This window comes from Rhinopithecus bieti, unplaced genomic scaffold, assembly GCF_001698545.2.
Source record: "Rhinopithecus bieti isolate Rb0 unplaced genomic scaffold, ASM169854v2 scaffold_47995, whole genome shotgun sequence".
Taxonomy (NCBI): Eukaryota; Metazoa; Chordata; class Mammalia; order Primates; family Cercopithecidae; genus Rhinopithecus; species Rhinopithecus bieti.
Genome location: NW_016819498.1, coordinates 1,376,198 through 1,396,621, shown reverse-complemented (window position 1 = coordinate 1,396,621; position 20,424 = coordinate 1,376,198). Strand labels below are relative to the sequence as shown.

General features: G+C 47.3%; 1 protein-coding gene across 1 annotated transcript in view; it reads right to left on the bottom strand.

The window, feature by feature from the left end:
• EML6 (EMAP like 6) overlaps window positions 1-20,424 on the bottom strand; it is a 261,918-nt gene that overhangs the window by 5,690 nt on the left and 235,804 nt on the right. Inside the window, exons 29-40 of the mRNA XM_017859044.1 lie at window positions 18,955-18,969; window positions 17,612-17,620; window positions 16,742-16,820; window positions 15,513-15,642; window positions 13,612-13,710; window positions 12,140-12,313; window positions 8,360-8,568; window positions 7,049-7,206; window positions 5,990-6,104; window positions 3,980-4,168; window positions 2,540-2,712; window positions 1,967-2,129 (exon numbers count right to left, since the gene is read on the bottom strand). Coding sequence (XP_017714533.1) covers window positions 1,967-2,129; window positions 2,540-2,712; window positions 3,980-4,168; window positions 5,990-6,104; window positions 7,049-7,206; window positions 8,360-8,568; window positions 12,140-12,313; window positions 13,612-13,710; window positions 15,513-15,642; window positions 16,742-16,820; window positions 17,612-17,620; window positions 18,955-18,969 — 1,513 coding nt within the window. The remainder of the gene's footprint in view (window positions 1-1,966; window positions 2,130-2,539; window positions 2,713-3,979; window positions 4,169-5,989; window positions 6,105-7,048; window positions 7,207-8,359; window positions 8,569-12,139; window positions 12,314-13,611; window positions 13,711-15,512; window positions 15,643-16,741; window positions 16,821-17,611; window positions 17,621-18,954; window positions 18,970-20,424) is intronic.

Below are 20,424 nucleotides of genomic sequence, written 5' to 3'. Positions count from 1 at the left end.
TTGGCTAACGCCTACACACCCTGCAGACCTCAGCTTAAATATCACTTGCTGAGAGGAAGTGCATCTAAATTCAGCACCTTGTTACATGCTCCCCAGAATGCTGTACTTTTCCTTCTTGGCACATAATCACAGTTTGTAATTGTATTTATATTTTGTGATTGTCTGTTCAGTGCTTGTCTTCTCTGTTACAGAGCAAGCTCCAGGAAACAGGGACTGAAACCGCCTTTGCAAAATGATGACTGAGACAGTGAAAGAGACCTAACTCCATCTTGCTTCCAACCTACAAGCTGTCCTTATTCATTCCCGGACTTAGGCTGAACTCACTTTGGGAGAGTTCATAGTTTATGGTTTAAACAAAGATGGTAGTAGCCCTTTCCCAAAGCAGACCTCCTTCTTGCCTGGGAACTAGATTGCCTTTGTAGGACTAACATCAGCCAAAAGATTAGAAATTACGGTTTAGGAGTCATGCAGCTGGAGGCTACAAGATTCTGACCCTCAAACTGCTCGTAAATTCAGTGCTTGAGACATTTTGCAGACCCTGCACTTGATGGATCAGCTGGCCCCACCCAGATCAATAAAGTGGCTCATCTGATTTTGTGGCCCTCCCCTCCAGGAACTGACTCAGTGCAGGAAGACAGCTCCAACTCCCTATGATTTCTTCTCTGACCAATCAGCACTCCAGGTTCTTCTCTGACCAATCAGCACTGGCTTCCCCTGACCCACCAAATTCTCCTTAAAAACTCGGGTCCCCCGAATGGTCAGGGAGACCAAATTGAGTAATAAAACTCCGGTCTCCCACACAGCCAGCTCTGCATGAATTACTCTTTCTCTATTGCAATTCCCCTGTCTTGAGAAATTGGCTCTGTCTAGGCAGCGGGCAAGGTGAACCCCTTGGATGGTTACCAGACCAGTCTCCTTTTGTCCATCTAAAAGTCTAGCATAGTGCCCGGTTCAGCAAATAGTTCAATGAATAAATACATCCTCTCTCCTTTTGCAGTGAATATCCAGCTCCAGGCCAGCTCACAAACACAGATTTGTTGAGTGCTGGAGAAATCATTCTGTTTTCAGGGGTCAGTCCCAGCAGTGGACCCCTCTCCCTCCCTTCCATTGGTCAGCTGCCCTGGAACCCAGGGATGAGCTTTCACTCCAGGCCCACTGGCTGGAGTCCAGGGCCCACGTATGGAGGGGCCATTCTACCCAGGAGAGCTTGGAAATGACATGAATAAATACCAGAAGTGGCACGAGGCTTAGGTGTAGCCCCAGAAAACTAGAAATCAGGAAACTCTGAAGAGGAGGTGGTGTCAGAGAGCCCAAGCTAAGCCATCACACCCCCAGTGACCTGCACGTGCATATCCAGATGGCCTGAGGCAACTGAAGATCCACAGAAGTGAAAATAGCCTCAACTGATGACATTCCACCATTGTGATTTGTTTCTGCCCCACCCTAACTGATCAATGTACTTTGTAATCTTCCCCACCCTTAAGAAGTTTCTTTGTAATTCTCCCCACCCTTGAAAATGTACTTGGTGAGATCCACCCCCTTACCCCCAAAACATTGCTCTTAACCCCACCACTGCCTATCCCAAAACCTATAAGAAATAATGATAATCCACCACCCTTTGCTGACTCTCTTTTCGGACTCAGTCCACCTGCACCCAGGTGAAATAAACAGCCATGTTGCTCACACAAAGCCTGTTTGGTGGTTTCTTCACGCAGACATGTGAGACAGTGAGGGGCAAATTAAAGATGATTAGGGCTTGTGTTTCCTGCTTTTCTTACTCTTCACTATTTTAAATTCTCTAAGTCTCTGTTTCTACATTTACAAAACATGAAAAAAGTAAATACTTAAGGAGTTCTGGTGAAGAGTGAGCACATTGCCTGGCACACAGTAAGGACTTGATTAATATAGGCCATTATGATTATTGCTGTTATTGGTTGCCCCAGATATCAGTAAACCCCAAGCATACCTGAATGTATTTGCCATCCGCAGAAAAATCCATCTGAATGACAAAGCTTGGAATATCTTTGCAGTAGCCAATACGGTTCAGATTTGTGCCCTGAGTGAGGTCATAGAAGTCAACTGTGTGTTCAGAAGAACCAACGGCTAAGAATCGGTTGTCTGGGCTGATTCTAGAAGAAGCAATCCAAGAGCAGGGTCCATGAGGAGGGCTGTTTGGGGCTGGTCAGGCATGAAGGCTGCTCTGACAGGTCTTCCGGGCCCAAAGGCAATGAGAGCCGCCTTGTGACTCACATGTGGTCACCTCTCCTGGCATTCTATAGAATTCAACAATTTATCTGCATCGAATCCCCGGGAAATATGGTAGAATGACATTTACAAGTAATTTTAACCACACTTATATGGAAATTAGCAAAGCCTTGTCTGAGAGCGAGCGTGGGAGAAGGTATTCTTTCATAGGTGACTTGTTGAAAGTGACTCTCTCACAGCTGAGTTCTTTATTCCAGCCGTGGCTGGAATGGGAACCACTGGTAAGCAAAATGCTTGCCTTTCTCCCCCACGCCCAGACCACCCACTTAGGTACCTGATATCTTGGATAGCAGATTTCCGGTCTCTTTTTTTCCCCCAGACTTTCAGGCTGTTCACCAACAAGATGACAAACTCTCCATTCTTCATGCCAATGGCCACCATCTCCCCGTCAGGGCTGTAGGCTGCACACCTGGCTGCGTGGCCCAGGCTCACCTTGTTTAACAGCTTCTGCATTGATGCAAAGGAAAGTCACCTGAGCCCTTGGCCCCCTCGGCTGGTCTCCAGGAGACATCGTGCACCAGGACAGAGAAGTCAGGCTGACTTTGCAGCCATTGCAGGCCACCAAATCTCTTGCTTCTTAGAGTAAATGTCCCTGAATAACTGAGGTGGGCTGTACGTTTTGATTAGAGCAGCTTGGGGGACAACAAGTTTTAGGGCTGTGGCTGGCAAACTTTTTCTGTAAATGATTAGGTAGCACCTACTTTAGACTCTGTGGGCCATAAAGTCTGTCACAACTACTCACCTCTGCCTACTGTAGCACAAGACAGCCACAGTACCTGAATAAAACAGGGCAGCTGGATTTGTAGAAACAGGCCACAGGCCAGATCTGGCCTTTAACTATAGATTGCCAACCTCTTGTTTAGGGGAAAGAGTTTGAGCTTCTGCCTCTGCTGGTTCAAATTCTGAATCCTGGCCCTGTCACTTATTAGCTGGGTGTGTTTGGGTAGATTACATCTCAATTTCTCTAGTTTTACTAATAGCGATGTTAATAAGGGCTTTGTGAGGTTATTGTAGGCACTGATCATGTCCATGAAGCAGCTGGGGTTATGTAGGTCGTCAAGTAGTGACAGCTGTTGCTGATGATGTTTAATAAATAATTACAGAAACTAACTTAGGACTCTAACAACCATACTCAGACTTTTACCTGTCTATTCTGGGACTATGACACTAAAAATACAACATTTACCAGCCATTTTAAAATGAAACCAAGCATTTTAATTAGTAGAACCTGAGTACTTGTTTTAACACTGGATAAGGCATGAAGATTGGGAAGAACCCTTTGTTTCCTCCCACCCGCCCCCTCCACCCAGCCGCTGCTTGCTATTTCACAGTTTTACTCCACATGAACTTTAACACGGCCTTCCCAAACTCTAAGAGAAACCTTGTTGGGATTTTGACAGAAATACATTAGGCCCATTTGGGAACACTGACATTTTAAATCATTTTTAGTCTTCTCATCCAGGGAAAACATCATTTGTTTCTATATTTTTAGTTTTGTGGGTTCTTTCATGACAAGAGAATAATCGTTGTCAAATATATTGTTTAGATGGGGTGTGGTGAGTGGGGCTTCTTTTATTGTTAGGTTTTCTACCTTGATCTCCTATCTGGCCCCATCCCCGTCTCTGCCATGATGCTGGCTGGGCCTCCCCTCGCTCAGCTCCCACGGCCGGCAGCCCACTCGTGGGCATCTGAGTGTGGGCAGAGTCGGCCTCACCTTGTCAGCCAGGTCCCAGATCCGGGCTGTGCCGTCGTTGCTGGCAGAGATGAACAGGTCCTTGGAAGGGTGAGTGGCCAGGCCCCAGATCTCCCCTTCCATGTGACCATCAATCAGGATATTAGAAGCAGCATTTTTTTCACCAACTTCAATTATTTCTCCATCTTTGGTTCCCACTAAGATTTTTCCCTGTTGTAATTGAAACACTATTAGAAAAAGGACAAACAAAACACAAGTAACTTGGGAAAATGCCTTTGCAGGGCTAATATTAAAACAGGAAGGGGTGAGAAGTGTTGTTTTTGTTTTTGAGACAGGGTCTCACTCTGTCACCCAGGCTGGAGTGCAGTGGTGACATCTTGGCTCACTGCACTGCAACCTCTGCCTCCTGGGTTCAAGTGATTCTCTTGCCTCAGCCTCTCCAGTAGCTGGGACTTCAGGTGCCCACCACCACACCCGGCTAATTTTTGTGTTTTTAGTAGAGATGGGGGGGGGGGTTTTACCATATTGGCCAGGCTGGTCTCGAACTCCTGACCTCAAGTGATCTGCCTGCCTTGGCCTCCCAGAGTGCTGGGATTACAGGTGTGAGCCACCACGTCTGGCCAGTGTTTTGTTTTTAACAACAAACCATCCATTCCTAATTGCTCTTCTCCACCCTTTCACTTTGCCTTTTCTCCATCAGCTACCTCAGGTGAGAGCTTCAGCACAGACCTGACCTTCAGCACAGCTCTCACCTGGGTGAGAGCTCCATCACCCAGCCTCTGCTAGAATATTCCAGTGACTGCAGAGCAAAGCAGCCAATTCCTGTTCTTGGACAGCTCAAACTCTTAGTAAGTTCTTCCTTCCACTGAACGAAAATCTGCTTCCTGGCCAGGTGTGATGACTCACGCCTGTAATCCCAACCCTTTGGGAGGCCGAGATGGGTGAATCACCTGAAGTCAGGAGTTCGAGAGCAGCCCGGCCAACATGGCAAAACCCCATCTCTACTAAAAATATAAAAAATTAGCTGGGCGTGGTGGTGGGCGCCTGTAATCCCAGCTACTTGGGAGGCTGAGGCAGGAGAATCGCTTGAACCCAGGAGGCATAGGTTGCAGTGAGCTGAGATCACACTGCAGCACTCCAGCCTGGGCAACACAGCAAGACTGTCTCAAAAAAAAGAAAAAAAAAAAAATCTACTTCCTGATAACAGGCTCCAGGTGTAGTCCTGCCTGCATGTCCCATAACTACCCTTCCAGGTGGGCATCACTTAGCTATTTAAGAACAAAATCCCCAGTCTTGAATCACGTGGTATTCCACATCTGGTTTGCCTTTTTCATGGAGAGCCTCTAGAAAGCAAATTCTTTGATATTCAAAAACATAAACACAAGGTATTCGACAGAGGTTTGGAGATTGGCTTTTGAGTGCATCAAATCTCCTGGGGGAATTTAAATAGAAGGAAATAGAAGGGAACATACAGGTCAAGGCCCCATCCCTGAGATTCGGATTCAGATTTTGGTCCAGTCCCAGGTGGATGCCCGGACATCCATATTCTTTAAAACTCACCAGTTATTTTGGATGTGCTGCCAAATGTGAGTTGGAAACCAATGGTTTTGAGTCAGACAGTTTAGTTTGGTGGCCCTTACCTCTTCCTTACTGACCCTATAACTTAGGGCATAGGCAAACTATTTAGTATCTCTGAGCTTATGAGAATATCATCTATAATACTAGTAGCTAACATCTCCTGAATGGGACTATGTGCCAGGCAAGATGAAAGGCACTGTCAATGTATAAATATGTGACCCTCATGACAAACCTGTGTACTGGACACAAAAACATTAAGGAACACACCCAAGGTCACCCAACTGGTTCTTCCTGGGGGAGTCTGACTCTTAAACTGCTTCTCACTACAGCACAATTCACATCTTGAAGCCTTGTTTCAAGGATTAAACCAGTCCAGGGAAAGTGCCTGGCTCGGAAGGTACCTACACTTCCCCCTTCCCTGGCCCAGCCCCCAGGAGAGCTGGCTGTGCTCACTTTTCCACGGCACACAGAGCGCACACACTCCACCAGCTGCCCCGTCTCCAGCTGAAAGGCCCGGCAGCGCTTCATCTCCTGGTCCCACAATTTTACAGCACCTCCTTCTTTGGTCCTAAAAAAGATTGAAAGGGACTCAGGCTGTTAACCCTCATCCTAAGACCCACTCCTGCCTCCAGGCCTCTCCTCTCTTTCCCAGGCATCAGGGTCCTGGCTGGTTGGAGCCCAGAAGGACAGTCCCTCGGGGGTCTGGACCCTCCAGGCAGCCTCCCTCTTATGCCCTGCTGCTGAGCAATCCCAACCTCCTGAGCTTGCAGATTTCCTAAAATGCCTTCGAATGCTACTATCTTGGGAGTAAAGAAAACGTAATTTGGAAATTCAGACTTTTTATTAGATTAGAACACAGAAACGTTTCTCCTGTCTTCAGGCTTCGCTTCCACATCTCCCCTCTCCTTCCTCCATTCCTCCACAGAGCTACCAAGAATAACATTTTATCAACAGCAAAGTCACTGTGGTTTGTTCAAGAATACCTCTCAAGATTTTGTTTTTAATTTTTATTAATTTATTTTGAGATGGAGTTTCACTCTTGTCACCCAGGCTGTAGTGCAATGACACAATCTCGGCTCCGCCTCCTGGGTTCAAGCCATTCTCCTGCCTCAGCCTCCCAAGTAGCTGGGATTACAGGCGCCCACCACCATGTCCAACGAAATTTTATATTTTTAGTAGAGACGGGGTTTCACCATGTTGACAAGGCTGGTTTTGAACTCCTGACCTCAGGTGATCTGCCCACCTTGGCCTCCCAAAGTGCTGGGATTATAGGGGTGAACCACTACACCTCTCTCGGGTTTTTAAACTACCATCAAACCACCTTTGCACTCCTCTCTTCCTTCTGAGGATCTTGACCAAGGGCCCTCTTGGAGAGAGAGCAGACTGATCTTCCTAAAGCAAAAAAGATAGGAGGATGACAATCTGCATTTTCTCCAAGTTGGGGACACTTCTGTCAGTTTCTCCCAAGATAACAACAAACAACAAGTTGTTTCCATAGGAGCTTTGGCTTACGGCCGCTCTTTTCCGCCGGTCACTATGAGTCCATCCCGAAGGGTTGTGTACATTGTGAACACGGGGCCTGTGTGAGCCTTGGCCACCAGCCGGATGAGGAAGTGGTCCTTCCACACGTAGACGTCTCCATTGATGGCACCCGTGAAAGTGAGGTTGTTCTGTAAACAAAAGAACATCTTCTATACCTGGAACACACTCAAGCTGGTCCCTCCCCAGGCATCCGTTCTCTCATTAAGGAACCACAGCTAGAGACGCAGACATGCCAAGGTGGTTTGATCTTTTTGTGCTAAGGAAAGCAGCAGAAATTGCAGAGAAACCACCGAGAGCACATCACAAGGTAGTCCACCTGGCTTGGAAATTAACTATATGTAATTGGCTTGGGCATTTGACTTTCCCTCTGAGCACAGCTGTGCATTAGCAAGGACTTCTCTTCCATGAGCACTGCCCAAATGACAGGAGGGGCAGGGGCAGACTCTGGGCCAAAGGACACTTTCCTGGAGCTCCTCTATGAAAGGGAGAAACCCACTCCTGGAGGACCATGAAGTGACTGTGTTCCAACATGTCCCCATTTTGGAGCCTGCATTGACTGAGGGCACCCCATAGCTCACTTAAGGGTGGCAATTGGGGGCATCTGTGGCACAAGAGGGCTGGGAAGAAAAAGGATCATTATCTAGCAGTGGAAATTGGTCCCAATATTCTCTGGGGCTTGCAAGTCAGGGTTGCCCTTACAACAACAAACCTCCTGTCCTGGGTGGGTGTCCTACCTTTTCTGGTTAATATTTTAAGAAAAAAAAAAAATTGGCTGGGCGAGGTGGCTCACGCCTGTAATCCTAGCACTTTGGGAGGCTGAGGTGGGTGGATCACCTGAGGTCAGGAGTTCGAGACCAGCCTGGTCAACATGATGAAACCCTGTTTCTATTAAAAATACAAAAATTAGTGAGGCATGGTGGCGGGCGCCTATAATCCCAGCTACTTGGGAGGCTGAGGCAGGAGAATCACTTGAGCCTGGGAGGTAGAGGTTGCAGTGAGCCGAGATTGCACCACTGCACTCCAGCCTGGGTGACAGAGCAAGACTGTCTCAGAAAAAAAAAAAAACATATATATCTATATATATAGATAGATATAAATATCTATCTATATATTGTCAACCCATCCATATGTGCTACAGAAACGGAACAATGGTTGCAAATAAGCCAGTACAGGAGCTAATGTGGAAATGGCTTTCTTGGCCAAACTCCCCTCCTGCCCATGCCCATGCCCATGCCCAGGGGGCCTGGGTCCCCTTCTCAGGGAGCAGCTGCTAGAACTCACAGCACCGAAGGCCACGGAGAGCATCGTTTGCATTTTGGCAGCTCCCAGGGACCCGATGACCCCTTTCTTGTAAAGCAAGGCGCTGCCTGCCAGGGTCCAGAACTTCATATGTTTGACCCCGACAGATACAAACTGCGTGTCTGAGTCAGGGCGAAATTCCACCACGAATATGCGCTCCAGGTGACCCCCTCGGCTGGCAACCTTGGCACCTGTGTGGGTGACAGAGTCCAGTGAGGCTCCTCATTGCTTCATGGGCCAGGCAGGGGGAGCCACAGCCCAGGAGGTCTCCACCCCAGCAGGCTTGGGGCATGCCTCAGTTCTTCTTTACAGCACTTTCTCTCTCCCCTTCAGATACTACTCCCAGGTAGCAGTGGGGAAAGTGTGTCTGGGAAGTTTCCAGAGCAGCAGGTGCTGGTAACAGATCCCCGCACCCAGGTATTCATGAACGTAGCAGGAAAGGATGGCCTGTGAGACGGAAGCTTCCAGATATGAGAAGGCAGCAAAGTGGCTTAAAGATATCACCCATCCCCCTTCCATCAGTCCCCAGCATCACCACAGGAGTCATCCCTGCACAGGACAACAGAGCTGCTCCCAGAGTGCCACTGGGAATCACATTCCTCTAGACAGCTTTTCTTTTTTTATTATTTCTAAGATTCTCCTGCATTTTCTTTCTTTCTTTCTTTTTTTAAGCTCCCCATTTTCCTTTGTATTTTGTGGTGTTTAGGTTTAAATTTTTTTTACCTTTTAAGTACTAGTTTTTTCCTCAACCCCATTTATTTGTTTTTGACTGTCTCTTGAATTTTATTTAACCTTCGTCTTAATAAAATTCCAACTCTACCACTTACTTGTAGAACAACTTTAGACAAGTTATTTAAGCTCTCTGTGCTTCGGTTTCCTTACCTGTAAGATGGGGCTAATAATCGTTCCTATTTCAGCAGGTGCAGTGCAGATGAAAAGAACGGACCTAAGTGAAGCCCTGAGTACAGTGCTTGATAATCTGCGTAATCATGTCTTAGCCAGTATTATTATTAGTAGTAATAGTATTATCATCATAACTCCTTTAGCCCCTTTTAAAATTTCTTGGCTTCTATTCTTTTAGCCTGTATTTTAAATCCACCTTTTTAAAAATCTCATTATTTTAAGTTCTCGAGTTTTAAATTTTTGTTTTAAACCTGTTACCTTTTAACTTACTCTGTTTTTGTTCCAATTTCTTAATTGTCACCCCCCCCTTGATTATTCACACACATATTTGTTTCTTCTTCGTTCTCATCACTTCACGTATGTTTTTATGACAGCTTTCTAGCACCATGGTGGTGGGTTTTGGTGTAGCTGGGCCCTCTGATACTCCCTCAAAGAATCTCTTTCCGGGCGAGGCTGGGGAAAGCCACAGAGTCCTTCTCGCAGCTGTAATTCTGCCTGCATATGGAATCCCTGACTTACTGTAACAGATCTCTCTCTACTTAGGGCTCAGAGGTTTTAAGATCCACGATCTTCAAGGACACCATAAACAAAGTAAGACAACAGACGGGAAGAAAGCATTTGCAGTGCTTGTAAGATTCAGAGGATTAACACTGAAGATCTATAAGGAACTTATAATTATAAGTAAAAGACAAACAACCCTCCCACCTCAAGTAGTAAAAGGATTTGAGCAGGTGAATTACAAAAGCAGCATACAAGTGGCCAATAATGAGATGGAAAGAGGATCCAGCTCACCAGTCATGGCAGAAGTGCAAACATACAATGAATTGGATATTTTTTTAAGGCCACTGTTTGTATTTTCCTTGTTTTCATTTCATGGACACTTATACTTGTGGAGACCCCTGTATCCCTCCTTGCATTGGTTTTTAGTCTGCTTAGAGCAAATTACACATATACCTAGGACCTGACAACATGGATTTTATGTAATAAGTTCATTTTAGTTCTATTTTATTTTACCTATACACACACACACGTTCCCCAAAATAATCCTCTAATAAATGAAGAATGAATAATTGGCTCTGGTGATATACAAAATGTATATAAACCTCCTCAAACACAGGGTATTTATCTGTAAGTAAGACTTGAAATGAAGGCAAACCCACACTGGAGAAGGAAGGGAGGAGAGATGACATGTCCGTGGTCAACCCGGAAGAGGTGGTGGCTGGTGATATGTCAGATATCAGCACTGGCTCACAACCCTCTGTACAAACAAGAGCAGGCTCCTCTTTTCCCTGGGAGCTTGTTTAAAAGCCCTGGCTCCTCTAAACCTCCCCTGGGAGGTCAGAAGGGACCCTGGGTGAGCAAGAGTCTGCTGGGGCAGGCCAGAGCGAGCAATGCTTGGAGGACAGGTAGAGGGAGTGAAAACTGTGAGCCTGAACCTAAAGAGACAAGGCTGTGCAGCGGGACCAGTGTGAGAGCTTTCTTCCAAGAATCTAGGAACAGAGTTAGCAGCACAAAAGGAAAACATAATGAAGCAATTTATGTCCCCACATGAGGGGCTTTATGCAAGAGCTTTCTGACAGCATGTGGGCTGCCTTGTGAAGTGATGAGAACCACATCCTTGAAAGTATTCAAGCACAGGACAAAGGGGTGCATTTGGAGGAATTTCTCCTTAGGATGGGTCCGGACTGTGCAGGAAGTCTTCTCTAGTTCTTCCCATTCCAAGATGCTCTATATCTATCATTTAAAATGTTCAATTTCTCTGGGCTGAGTCTGGTCAATCAGTTGGCCACTTGACATCACAAGGAATGAATCTGCACCCCTGAGATACTGACTATACAGCCAACTGGGTGAGATATACTGGTGAACAAGAGAATGGGAAAATGTGGTTTCCTAGAAACATGAGAGATCATGTCACCTTCCGAAGGAATATGGTATCATCACAAATGTCTGCAAGCTGTCAGCCTCTTTTCCTCACATGGGGTGCTTAGGAAGGACTGGAACTTTCCTCCCATTGTGCTGATCTCTTTACAGCCTCCACGCACCACCCCCTCCACGGGAAGATGAGGAAATAATGGGACTCCAGAGCCCTGGATGGGAGAAGTGCCACCCCTGCGCTTGCCTGGTAGGGCGTGTCCCAGATACAGGCTGCCCGGCTGCAGACAGACCTCATTAATGTCCTGACTAATTGGATCCGCTTTTGCCAGGGCAGTACCCAACCTGAGAATATACGTGGAAGATTGCACATCTTTAGTTCTAAGATGACCATACATTCAGTTGCACCTTGTGTGTGTGCATGTGTGTGAGGTGTGTGTGCATGTATTGGGGGAGGACAAGAAAGAAATCCTGTTACAGTAAATGTAAACCTTGATCGTAAGATAAATCCCTATTTCAAACGTGTTAAAATGTTAAAAAAAAATTTAATTGCTTCTGAGACTATGATAAAACATTATCCCATTTCCTAAACTAAAGCAGACAAAGTGATAAGGCTGTAGTAGGATCCAGGGGCCATCAGAAAGAGCACGGAAGACGAGGACCCTTGGGTAGGAAGGTGGCTAAGACAGATGTCAGGGAGGCTGCTGCCCTCCGAGGAGGAGGGCTGCCAACATCGGGGCACCGTGCCAGTGCCCCTTCACTAATGGGCCCTAGAGTCCCTGGCCAGCCTCCTCCTGGCCCTGGGACCCTGGGATGCAGTGGCATCAGTGGGGCAGCTATACCAGGATCCCCAGTGCCCTGTTTTCCACTTGCCCAGCAGCAGTCAGTGCCTACGGCAGGCTTCGGAGTGAGGCAGATCTGGGTTCGAGCCCAGTCCATGCCACAGGCAGACACCCTGGAGGGACAGAAAACCCAGTGCTGGTTTACCTTCCTGCCATCGCCAGACAGTGATGGTGTGCTCAGGGTCCACTCCCACTGACACCAGGAGCTTTCCGGTTGCACTGAAGTTGACATAATTCACCCCCTTGGAGTGGAAGCAGCGCAGCATGGAGAGGGTGTGTTTGGTCATGGCGTCCCACACGTGGATGGAAGGTGTTGTCCCTGAGTGTGGAGAGGCATGACAAAGAAGATTGATGAATGGCAGAGCCAAGGCAATGGTTATGTTCATGTAAAAGCCTTTGTTGTTTGTTTGTTTGTTTGTTTAGACGGAGTCTTGTTCTGTTGTCCAGGCTGGAGTGCAGTGGCACCATCTCGGCTTGCTGCAACCTCCGCGTCCGGGATTCACATGATCCTTGTGCCTCAGCCTCCTGAGTAGCTGGGATTACAGGCGCCCACCACCACAACCAGCTCATTTTTGTATTTTTAGTAGAGACAGCATTTCACCATGTTGGCCAGGCTGGTCTTCAACTCCTGACCTCAGGTGATCCGCCCGCCTCCCAAAGTGCTGGGACTATAGGCTTGAGACACTGTCGCCCAGCCTGTAAAAAGCCTTTTTTAAGACAAGTGTTTAGGGGTGTTACAGTCATTGGGCATAAAAGACCTATAGCCTGACCTGGCCAGAGGAGAAAGACTACAGGAAATTTGCTTTTAAAGGCAGAGCCCTACAGACATTTATGTTCAACACACACACATGTGTGGAGGATTTTATACGAAGGAAACTGGTGAGGTCAATGATTTGTATCTGCAATTCGGCAAGATACAATCAGCAAACATGATAGAATGATATGATTTTGCTGTGCAGATTCAAACTACTCACGGATGGAACAGCCTTACCTGGGGTTTCCGTAATATCACCTGCATTGGGTGAGCAATGGCAATGAGGAAGCGTCAAGGGAAAACAATAGCTAAAATAAGTCACGTTTCCAACAGTGAAGCACTCAACACCAGCATCAGAAAGTTCCAAATTAAACTTAAAAATGGACATGGATTCAATGAAAACAAGCAGGAAGTTGTAAAATTGCTCTTGAGATGACAAAGCAAAAACAAACTTCTCATAAATGTGAATCAGTTCACATTTGTCACTGGCAGTTTCCCAGGGCACAGGGGGTCCAGGCACACTTACTGAAATCTACCCTGGCCAAGCACAATCACCAGGCTTCAAAACACACGGAGTTCTTGACACTTGGGGTCTGAAAAACTATTCTTACAAGTCCACAGGGATGGGGCCATCGTGTATTTGGACTCTCAGGCGCTGGTCAGACACCATGGTCCCTCAGAATCACAGTCACTGGATGTGTCAACTCAGGTGACACAGATACATTCAGGACTCAAAAAATCAACAGCAACATCAACAAGAAGGGATGGATGTAAGCAACCCACCCACTCCCTCTCCCAATAATTGCTGACAAGTCAGTGTCCCTGCAAGCTGGGAGAGCCTCAGCTGCCGCAGGACCTCCTACCTATCTGGCTGGTGGCCACCACATTTCTGTACTTCGGGTGCTGGTTCACTGTGAGACAGAGGATGTCATCCGTATGCTCCAGATAGAAGCTCTGGCTCCCTGGGGGAGAGAGATCATGGGAGGGTGAACAGTGGAACCTAAAGACCTTTTAGGGCAACTCCAAAGCATCGTGTGGAGTCTTTGGATACTCGTTATAAAAGTGACAGCTTACAGCCCTCAAATTCTCACTTCCAGAATCACACTTGGGGAGATGAAGGATCATTTTTTTGAAATGTTCATATTCTGTTTTGGGTCCGGGAGAAGGGACGCTAGTGTCTGTTATCTGATACATTCAAGCTGCTCTTCGATACTTCCCACTGCTCTGTGTGGGTGCAGAGCACAGTTCAAGTACAGGTGCTTCCAGAGACCACAATGATGAAGGTCAAAGTTTCCTCCTCTCCATGGCACAGGAGTGGGCTTCTCAACATCCACATCTGGGAAGAAGTAGGGGTGGGCGCCTGGAGATGATGTTTCACTGAGCAAAATGGTACCACTTCTTCATGTGGAATATGAAACTCTCAGGGACTCATCATCTTTATTTGCCAAATGCCAATCCACTTGGGAGCCTGCACGGCACAGGTGATGGCTTTACCCCGGAAAGCCCTAACTCGACATACGTCATGGGAAGTGGAAGAAAGAGCACTTCATCATCTATCACAGCAAATGGGTTTGCTGACTTCCAAAGTGGCCAATTTAAACCCACCCAAATGCTCAAGAACCTAAAGATGAAAGATGGTGTAGATACACAAGAAAGGCGTGTACTGCTACCAATATGATGGCAGGGCTAGAAAGTGAAGAAAATATATACACAATGTCAAGGTCCTCCTCCCTCAAATACACACAAATCAACATGTGCCCAGTGATTTCACTGGCTAAATCTATGTATGAACAACTACACAGAATTGACAAAGAGCAAGAATTTAAAATGAAGGGTTTTTTTTTTTCCTTGAGGCATGAGCAAATAAGGCAAAATGTGAACCTGTTTAAATCTAGTGGTAATGATATAGCTTTCTGTTAATTTCTGAATGATTCTTTTTGTTTGAAATGTTCATTTTTTAAATTTGAGTCATCATGTGGTTTATTTTTTTTTTCTTTTTGAAATGGGGTCTCCCCCTCTGTTGCTCAGGCTGGAGTGCAAAGGCACGATCTTGGCTCACTATAACCTCCACCTCCCAGGTTCAAGCAACCTCAAACCGGGTTCTCCTGCCTCAGCCTCCTGAGTACCTGGGGCTACAGGCACCCGCAACCATGCCTGGCTAATTTTTGTATTTTTAGTAGAGACGGGGTTTCGCCATGTTGGCCAGGCTGGTCTTGAACTCCTGACCTCAGGTGATCCGCCCACCTCAGCCTCTCAAAGTGCTGGGATTACAGGTGTAAGCCACCTCACCGGGCCTGGTATTTTTGTTTACTGTTTAATTGTTTTCATTCTCATTATAAATGTGGCTAAACTATCAAAATACAATTTGAAAAATCCGAGCTGTTAAAAAATGGCTCGTTGTAGAAATGAATAGGCAAAGTTCTGTGCTTACTTCTTGGTTATGGTCTCTAAGGAATTCCTCCACTCCTTACACCCTGTCTCTGGCTTCTCTCCATGGCTCTCGGTTACAGAGGCTGGTGTCAACATGGAGGCCTTCTCTGTAAGGCCTATGACAAGGTGAGGTCAAGCCCTGGTCAGAAAGAGAGAAGGCTCTGGCTCTGGTAGCTGAGCCTGAGCATTACCAGGCCTAACTGATACCATGCTGGAATTGGGGGAATGGCTCTATAAAGGAAGGAAAATGCTTAAGCTTTTGGGCATCTGAAGAGTGGGGAAAGCATGTAAAAAAAACTAAAAGAAAAACCTGTATTTTTAACCCCCTGGTCACCTGTCGAGAGGTTCTGAACGATGCCAGCCGCCGCCGTGTGGAAGATGATGTCGGTGCCATCATTAAGGTAATGCAGGTTATTTCGACAGTCGAATCCTCTGTAGCCAAACACGTGGTCTAGAGCCAGCTCCTGCATTCACACACACAGATCAGCATGACCCTCAGAGGAAGGAAGGGAGATCCAAAGAACACACCCACATCGCGTGAGCGGCCTCGTGTGTCCCGGGAATGGTATGGCTGGTAAGGTCAACACACGCTCACTGAAAACATTCTGCTTCTTGACTGGCTGAGAAAATGCAACCCCTTCTTTAGTTTTCTGAAATGCTGGGGTGGCAGGCCAACACACAGAATCACCATGACTTTCCAAAAAACCCAGATTTACTTCCTGGCTCTGTCGTTGTGCCAAAGTCCAGAGATTTGATGCCCTGTCAAGAGTACCTAGCAGTTTTGTGTCTGTGCCTTGGCAGGCACTCTGGGTGAGCTGAATGGCGGCTCAGAGGTTTGCTCTAATAAACTCTCAACACGCCAGGGCGGGCAGAGCAGAACACAGAGAAAAAGGCCATGCTCGTTCTGCCGCCTGGTGCTTGCTCTACAAAGTTACTACATATGTGCCAGTTTTCCCTCCCAAACTAGATACTGTTAGGGTTTCTAGTCTTTCTCTTCTTCCTGTCTTGTCTTCTAAGACAAAGAACAGTGGCTGATTCAGATCAGTTCTTAGTCCAACACAGACCTCTCGGGCAGCTCCTCTGTGCCTAGCATGGTGCAGGTGGTAGGAGGCGGTATAGGCAGGGAGCTGCAGGAAGGTTTTAGGTGAGAAGCATCAGGAAAGACTGCACAGAAAACACACCAGGGAAGGTCTTGGAAGGACCAGGGTACTGGGAGCTGGCAGGAGGAGCCTTCCAAGCAGAAGGAATGACAACACAGGGACTTGGAAGTCCCAGGCAGCTTCCGAGAACACAAGCAGTGGGTTTGTGGGGCTGGAGATTTGCACTGTGGTGAGGAATCATAGGCAGTAAGCTTAGAAGGTGGCTCTGGGTAAGGTTTTGAAACCATGAACTTGAATCCCATTGGCAATATGGGACTCTCCCAGGTCTGAGGGAGAGGGGACAGAAGACAGCCAAGGGACCTACTCCATTTCACTTAACTGTCTTTGGGACGTGCAGATGGGGCTGTCCACCAGGTAGGTCTTAGAACGTCAATATCAAATCAGAAGTAATTGTTTAACTTACCTCAACCAGTTTCTTTTTTTTGGTGATACTGTTCTTCTGCAGTTTCTCAGGCTGGGGAGCTGCTCGGCTAACGGGTGGCCTGGAAGAGAGAGCGGCCAGAGGAAACACAGCGTCGAACGAGGGCTGCAAGGCTGCCTTCCTGGTGCAGCCTGTCTAGGCCAGTGCCGGCCTCCTCTCTCCTCCCGCCTGAGGCCCCTCCACCTGGATCTGTTTGGTCCTGCCCTGGGACCTGGCCTGAATTCACAGGCACTGGGTTGGACCTCCTCCCTCTGCTTAACCTTCTCCTGGGAGCAGGAAGACCACATGGGCTTGAAACAAGAGGTTCAAAACCAAGGAGGGGCCTGACCATGAGGGGAGAGAAGCCACATTTCCTGGACTTGCTGACCTTTTTCAGACAGGGATGTGCTCATGTTGTTCAGAATTAAGTTGTCAATGGCCATGGTGTGGTGTGAAGTGGCACTTACAAGCCAGGCTTCGGAACAGGCCCTAAGGACCACGTGCCAAGTGCCTAGGTCGGCCTCACTTCTCAAACAGGCAGGCAGGAAGCGGAGGGACAGGAGACAGACGGTACTCGTGCCTCCCACTCCGCCCTCGCCTCAGGACTCGGGTCTGCCTTCAGCTGTTACCACCCCAAAGGTTGCTTTTCCCACCTCAGTGTTGGGGACTGGGGCCTCCAAATTTAATGAAGAGATTTTATAACGTGTAAGCCCTAATGGAATCCTAGATGAGTAGACCGGTTCTTGGTCACGTGGGGTTTCCTTAAATGAGATTTCTCTATGGATGGGTCGAGAGAGAGAACTGTACCAGCTCCCACCGCATGTTCCAAAGTAATTAGTTATTGCTCCCGGGATATGCAAAGAGAAGGATTACCTTGATCCCCTTGTAAGCAGCAAACAAAGCCAAGTGAGAAACTTAGTACAATTTAGAGCCGTATTAGCAACCACCTCATTCATGCACAAGCATTTTCCAAGTGAACAGACATTCCTGTGTGGCACACACCATGCTTCCCCAGCATGCCAGCAAAGAACTAAAACAGAAATGAAAGAGTGCACCAGTCTACAAATTCAGAAAGCTCATACCCCGGCGTCTCTGGGCAAACTCTGCACTAAAGCGCCTACAGAATAGGGAGAGAAAAGGAAGCTTTGTCAATGCTTCCCGCACACTCTCCGTGACTTTACGAATGCGCCCGGGGACTCTGCTTACTTCAGAGTGTGCTGGGGAGAAACTTGCTGTCAGAAAAACAATGACATCTTCCTGGATGTCGTGGGGAGTTATGTACAATGGATACTTTGTTTCCAAATCAAGTTCAACTCATAATTTAGCCTAATAATTCCCAGTGTTTCTTGGTAGGTCAGCTTGCCTGCTCCCATGGCTTGCGAGGGTTCTTTTTGTGTGCAGGGGAAGACAGGGTACCTTTATTTTCTCAGAAACTCTTCAATCAAAACATGTTATGCAATCATAAGTGATAATTGGACCAAATGGTATTATAATCACCACTGAAGAATGGGTAGAGAGCACAGCTCTGCAAAACGACACCCCCGGCTGACATCATCGCCACCAAATTGAGCAAAATTGGGAGACTGGGGGCATGCCAGTTCTCACAGTGAGACACTTCCTTCACATTAATTATCGCTTCCCAGGACATCTGCTCTTTCTTCTGTTTTAGTGGGACTTTCAAATGAAATCCGTGGGTTTCTTCTTTCACCTAAGAATGTTTAAGTGTATGACAAAAGCAAGCCAGGGGCTATGAGGAGAGCAAGAGGACACTGGAACTATGGCATGGCTCATAAGGCTTAATTCGAGGATAAACACAGGGCTGGTTTTCAGGGGACACACAGGTTGTATAATATGTAATATATTATACAGTGAATATAGAGTATGCATACAAGCACAAACACCGTGTACTTATATATACAGGAGATTGTATATATATACACAGAGGCAATCCGATGCTTTTTTTTCACCTTGATTTTCAGAAAAAAACCGAAAGGTAAAGCAATCTCAATGTTTCTTTCTCATTTCGCAAGCATATGTTTACAGCTGTATTGCTTCAAAACTGAAGATGAGAGGAGCAAGGGGAAGAAACCTGCATTGTGGCAAATTCAGCGGATTTTAAGTATTGACCCTTTGCGGTTGTGGGTTCCGCATGAACACTTAGTACTGGATGTTCACCGAACACCTGTGTTTTTCTCCAGAGAGGTGTGAATACTTACTTGACAATTCCCTGCCTCCAAAGGAAAGCAAGTTAAAACACAATACACGTATTAAAGGCTTCTTTCCAGGTATCTATAAACAGTGTTCATAACATCAAATATGGGAGGGACTGCCAGAGGCTTCACACACAGCCAAACACTGGAGGTTTAACATTTCTCTGTGGATCTAAATCCTTCTAGATTCAGATTCCATCAGAAATGGGACTCTGAAAAGCTTTGCTGAGGTGGGAAAGAGTGGAGGCATGAGGACATTCACTCACTTTCAGTCCCATCAACTCATTCGAGTTGGTCATTCCCAGCTGGCACAGGACAGGAGTGCGAGGAAGGCCATGGGCACAACCGGGCATTGGCAGGGAGACCCAGTGGGGCCAAGAGCTGGGAAGGTGAGAGGGTGAGAGACTGGAGGCGGGAGGAGCAGAGACACAAAGGGACCTGGTGGGGCAAGTAGGCTTTGAGGTGATTGGGCGGGGGGGCAGGGTGGGGGGAATAAAGGAGGAAGAGCTTCCATTGGGCAAGAAATTTAAGGAGGGAACCTGGCAAGACAGCAAACAAACTGGATAAACAGGAGAGAGGGTGGCAGACAGGCCTAAACTCTGGAGAGCAGGAGAAGCCTGCCAAGGAAGACAGAGTGAAGGCAGGAAGCCCAGGGAAAGGCCTGTGAACTCCAGCCTGGGGCTTGGTGTTGAGTAACAAGTCGGCCCTGCTCTTCAGTGCCTGTGGGGAGAGTCACAACCCTACACTCCCTGTGGAAACAGGTGGCACATTCTGCGGGCAGGGCAGGATCATGGGAAGGCCAATTCCTGCTGTCATCCCACTGCCCAGCAGCTGGGCTGCTGAAGAGAAAGCTTAGACTCAGCTGAAGATGTGGGGAGTGTTATCCTGATAGGCGCTCTTGCCCCGCACAGACCCCCAAGGCAGGCCAATGCCTGGGTACTTGTCCCTCCTTCCCCCTCCCCAAGGCACTGGGCTGACAGAGCAAGAGGTAGAGCAGAGCACACAATGACCTGAAAGGTATAAGAGCGTTCAGGGCCAATGTGCTCAGGGAAGCTTCTGAAACCACTGAGGTCACGAGTCAGTTGCAACCCAAGATAAAGTACAACATGAGAGCCAACTGGGGAGTGAGGCTTGGACAGCCTGTGAGAAACCAAGTCGTTCCAACCAGTTTCTATAAAGAGGGGTGTGGGTGTGAGTGTGGGGAAACTCAGATCCATCTAGCCAAGAAACGCAAGTTTGAAGTTGTTTTGAGTCGTGTTCATCAGACAATATTCAAAGTGTCCTTGGAGGAAACAGCTTTCTTCAGCTTCCAAAATGTGGCATAAAATGCACCAATGGTTTTAGGATGTGTTGGGAAATCCAAAGGGGATGGGGAGGGGGAAAGGGAGGGGAGAGAGAAGGCAGAGAAGGAGAGGAGAGAGAAAAGGGAGGGGAAGGGAGAGAGAAAAGGGAGGGGAAGGGAGAGAGAAAAGGGAG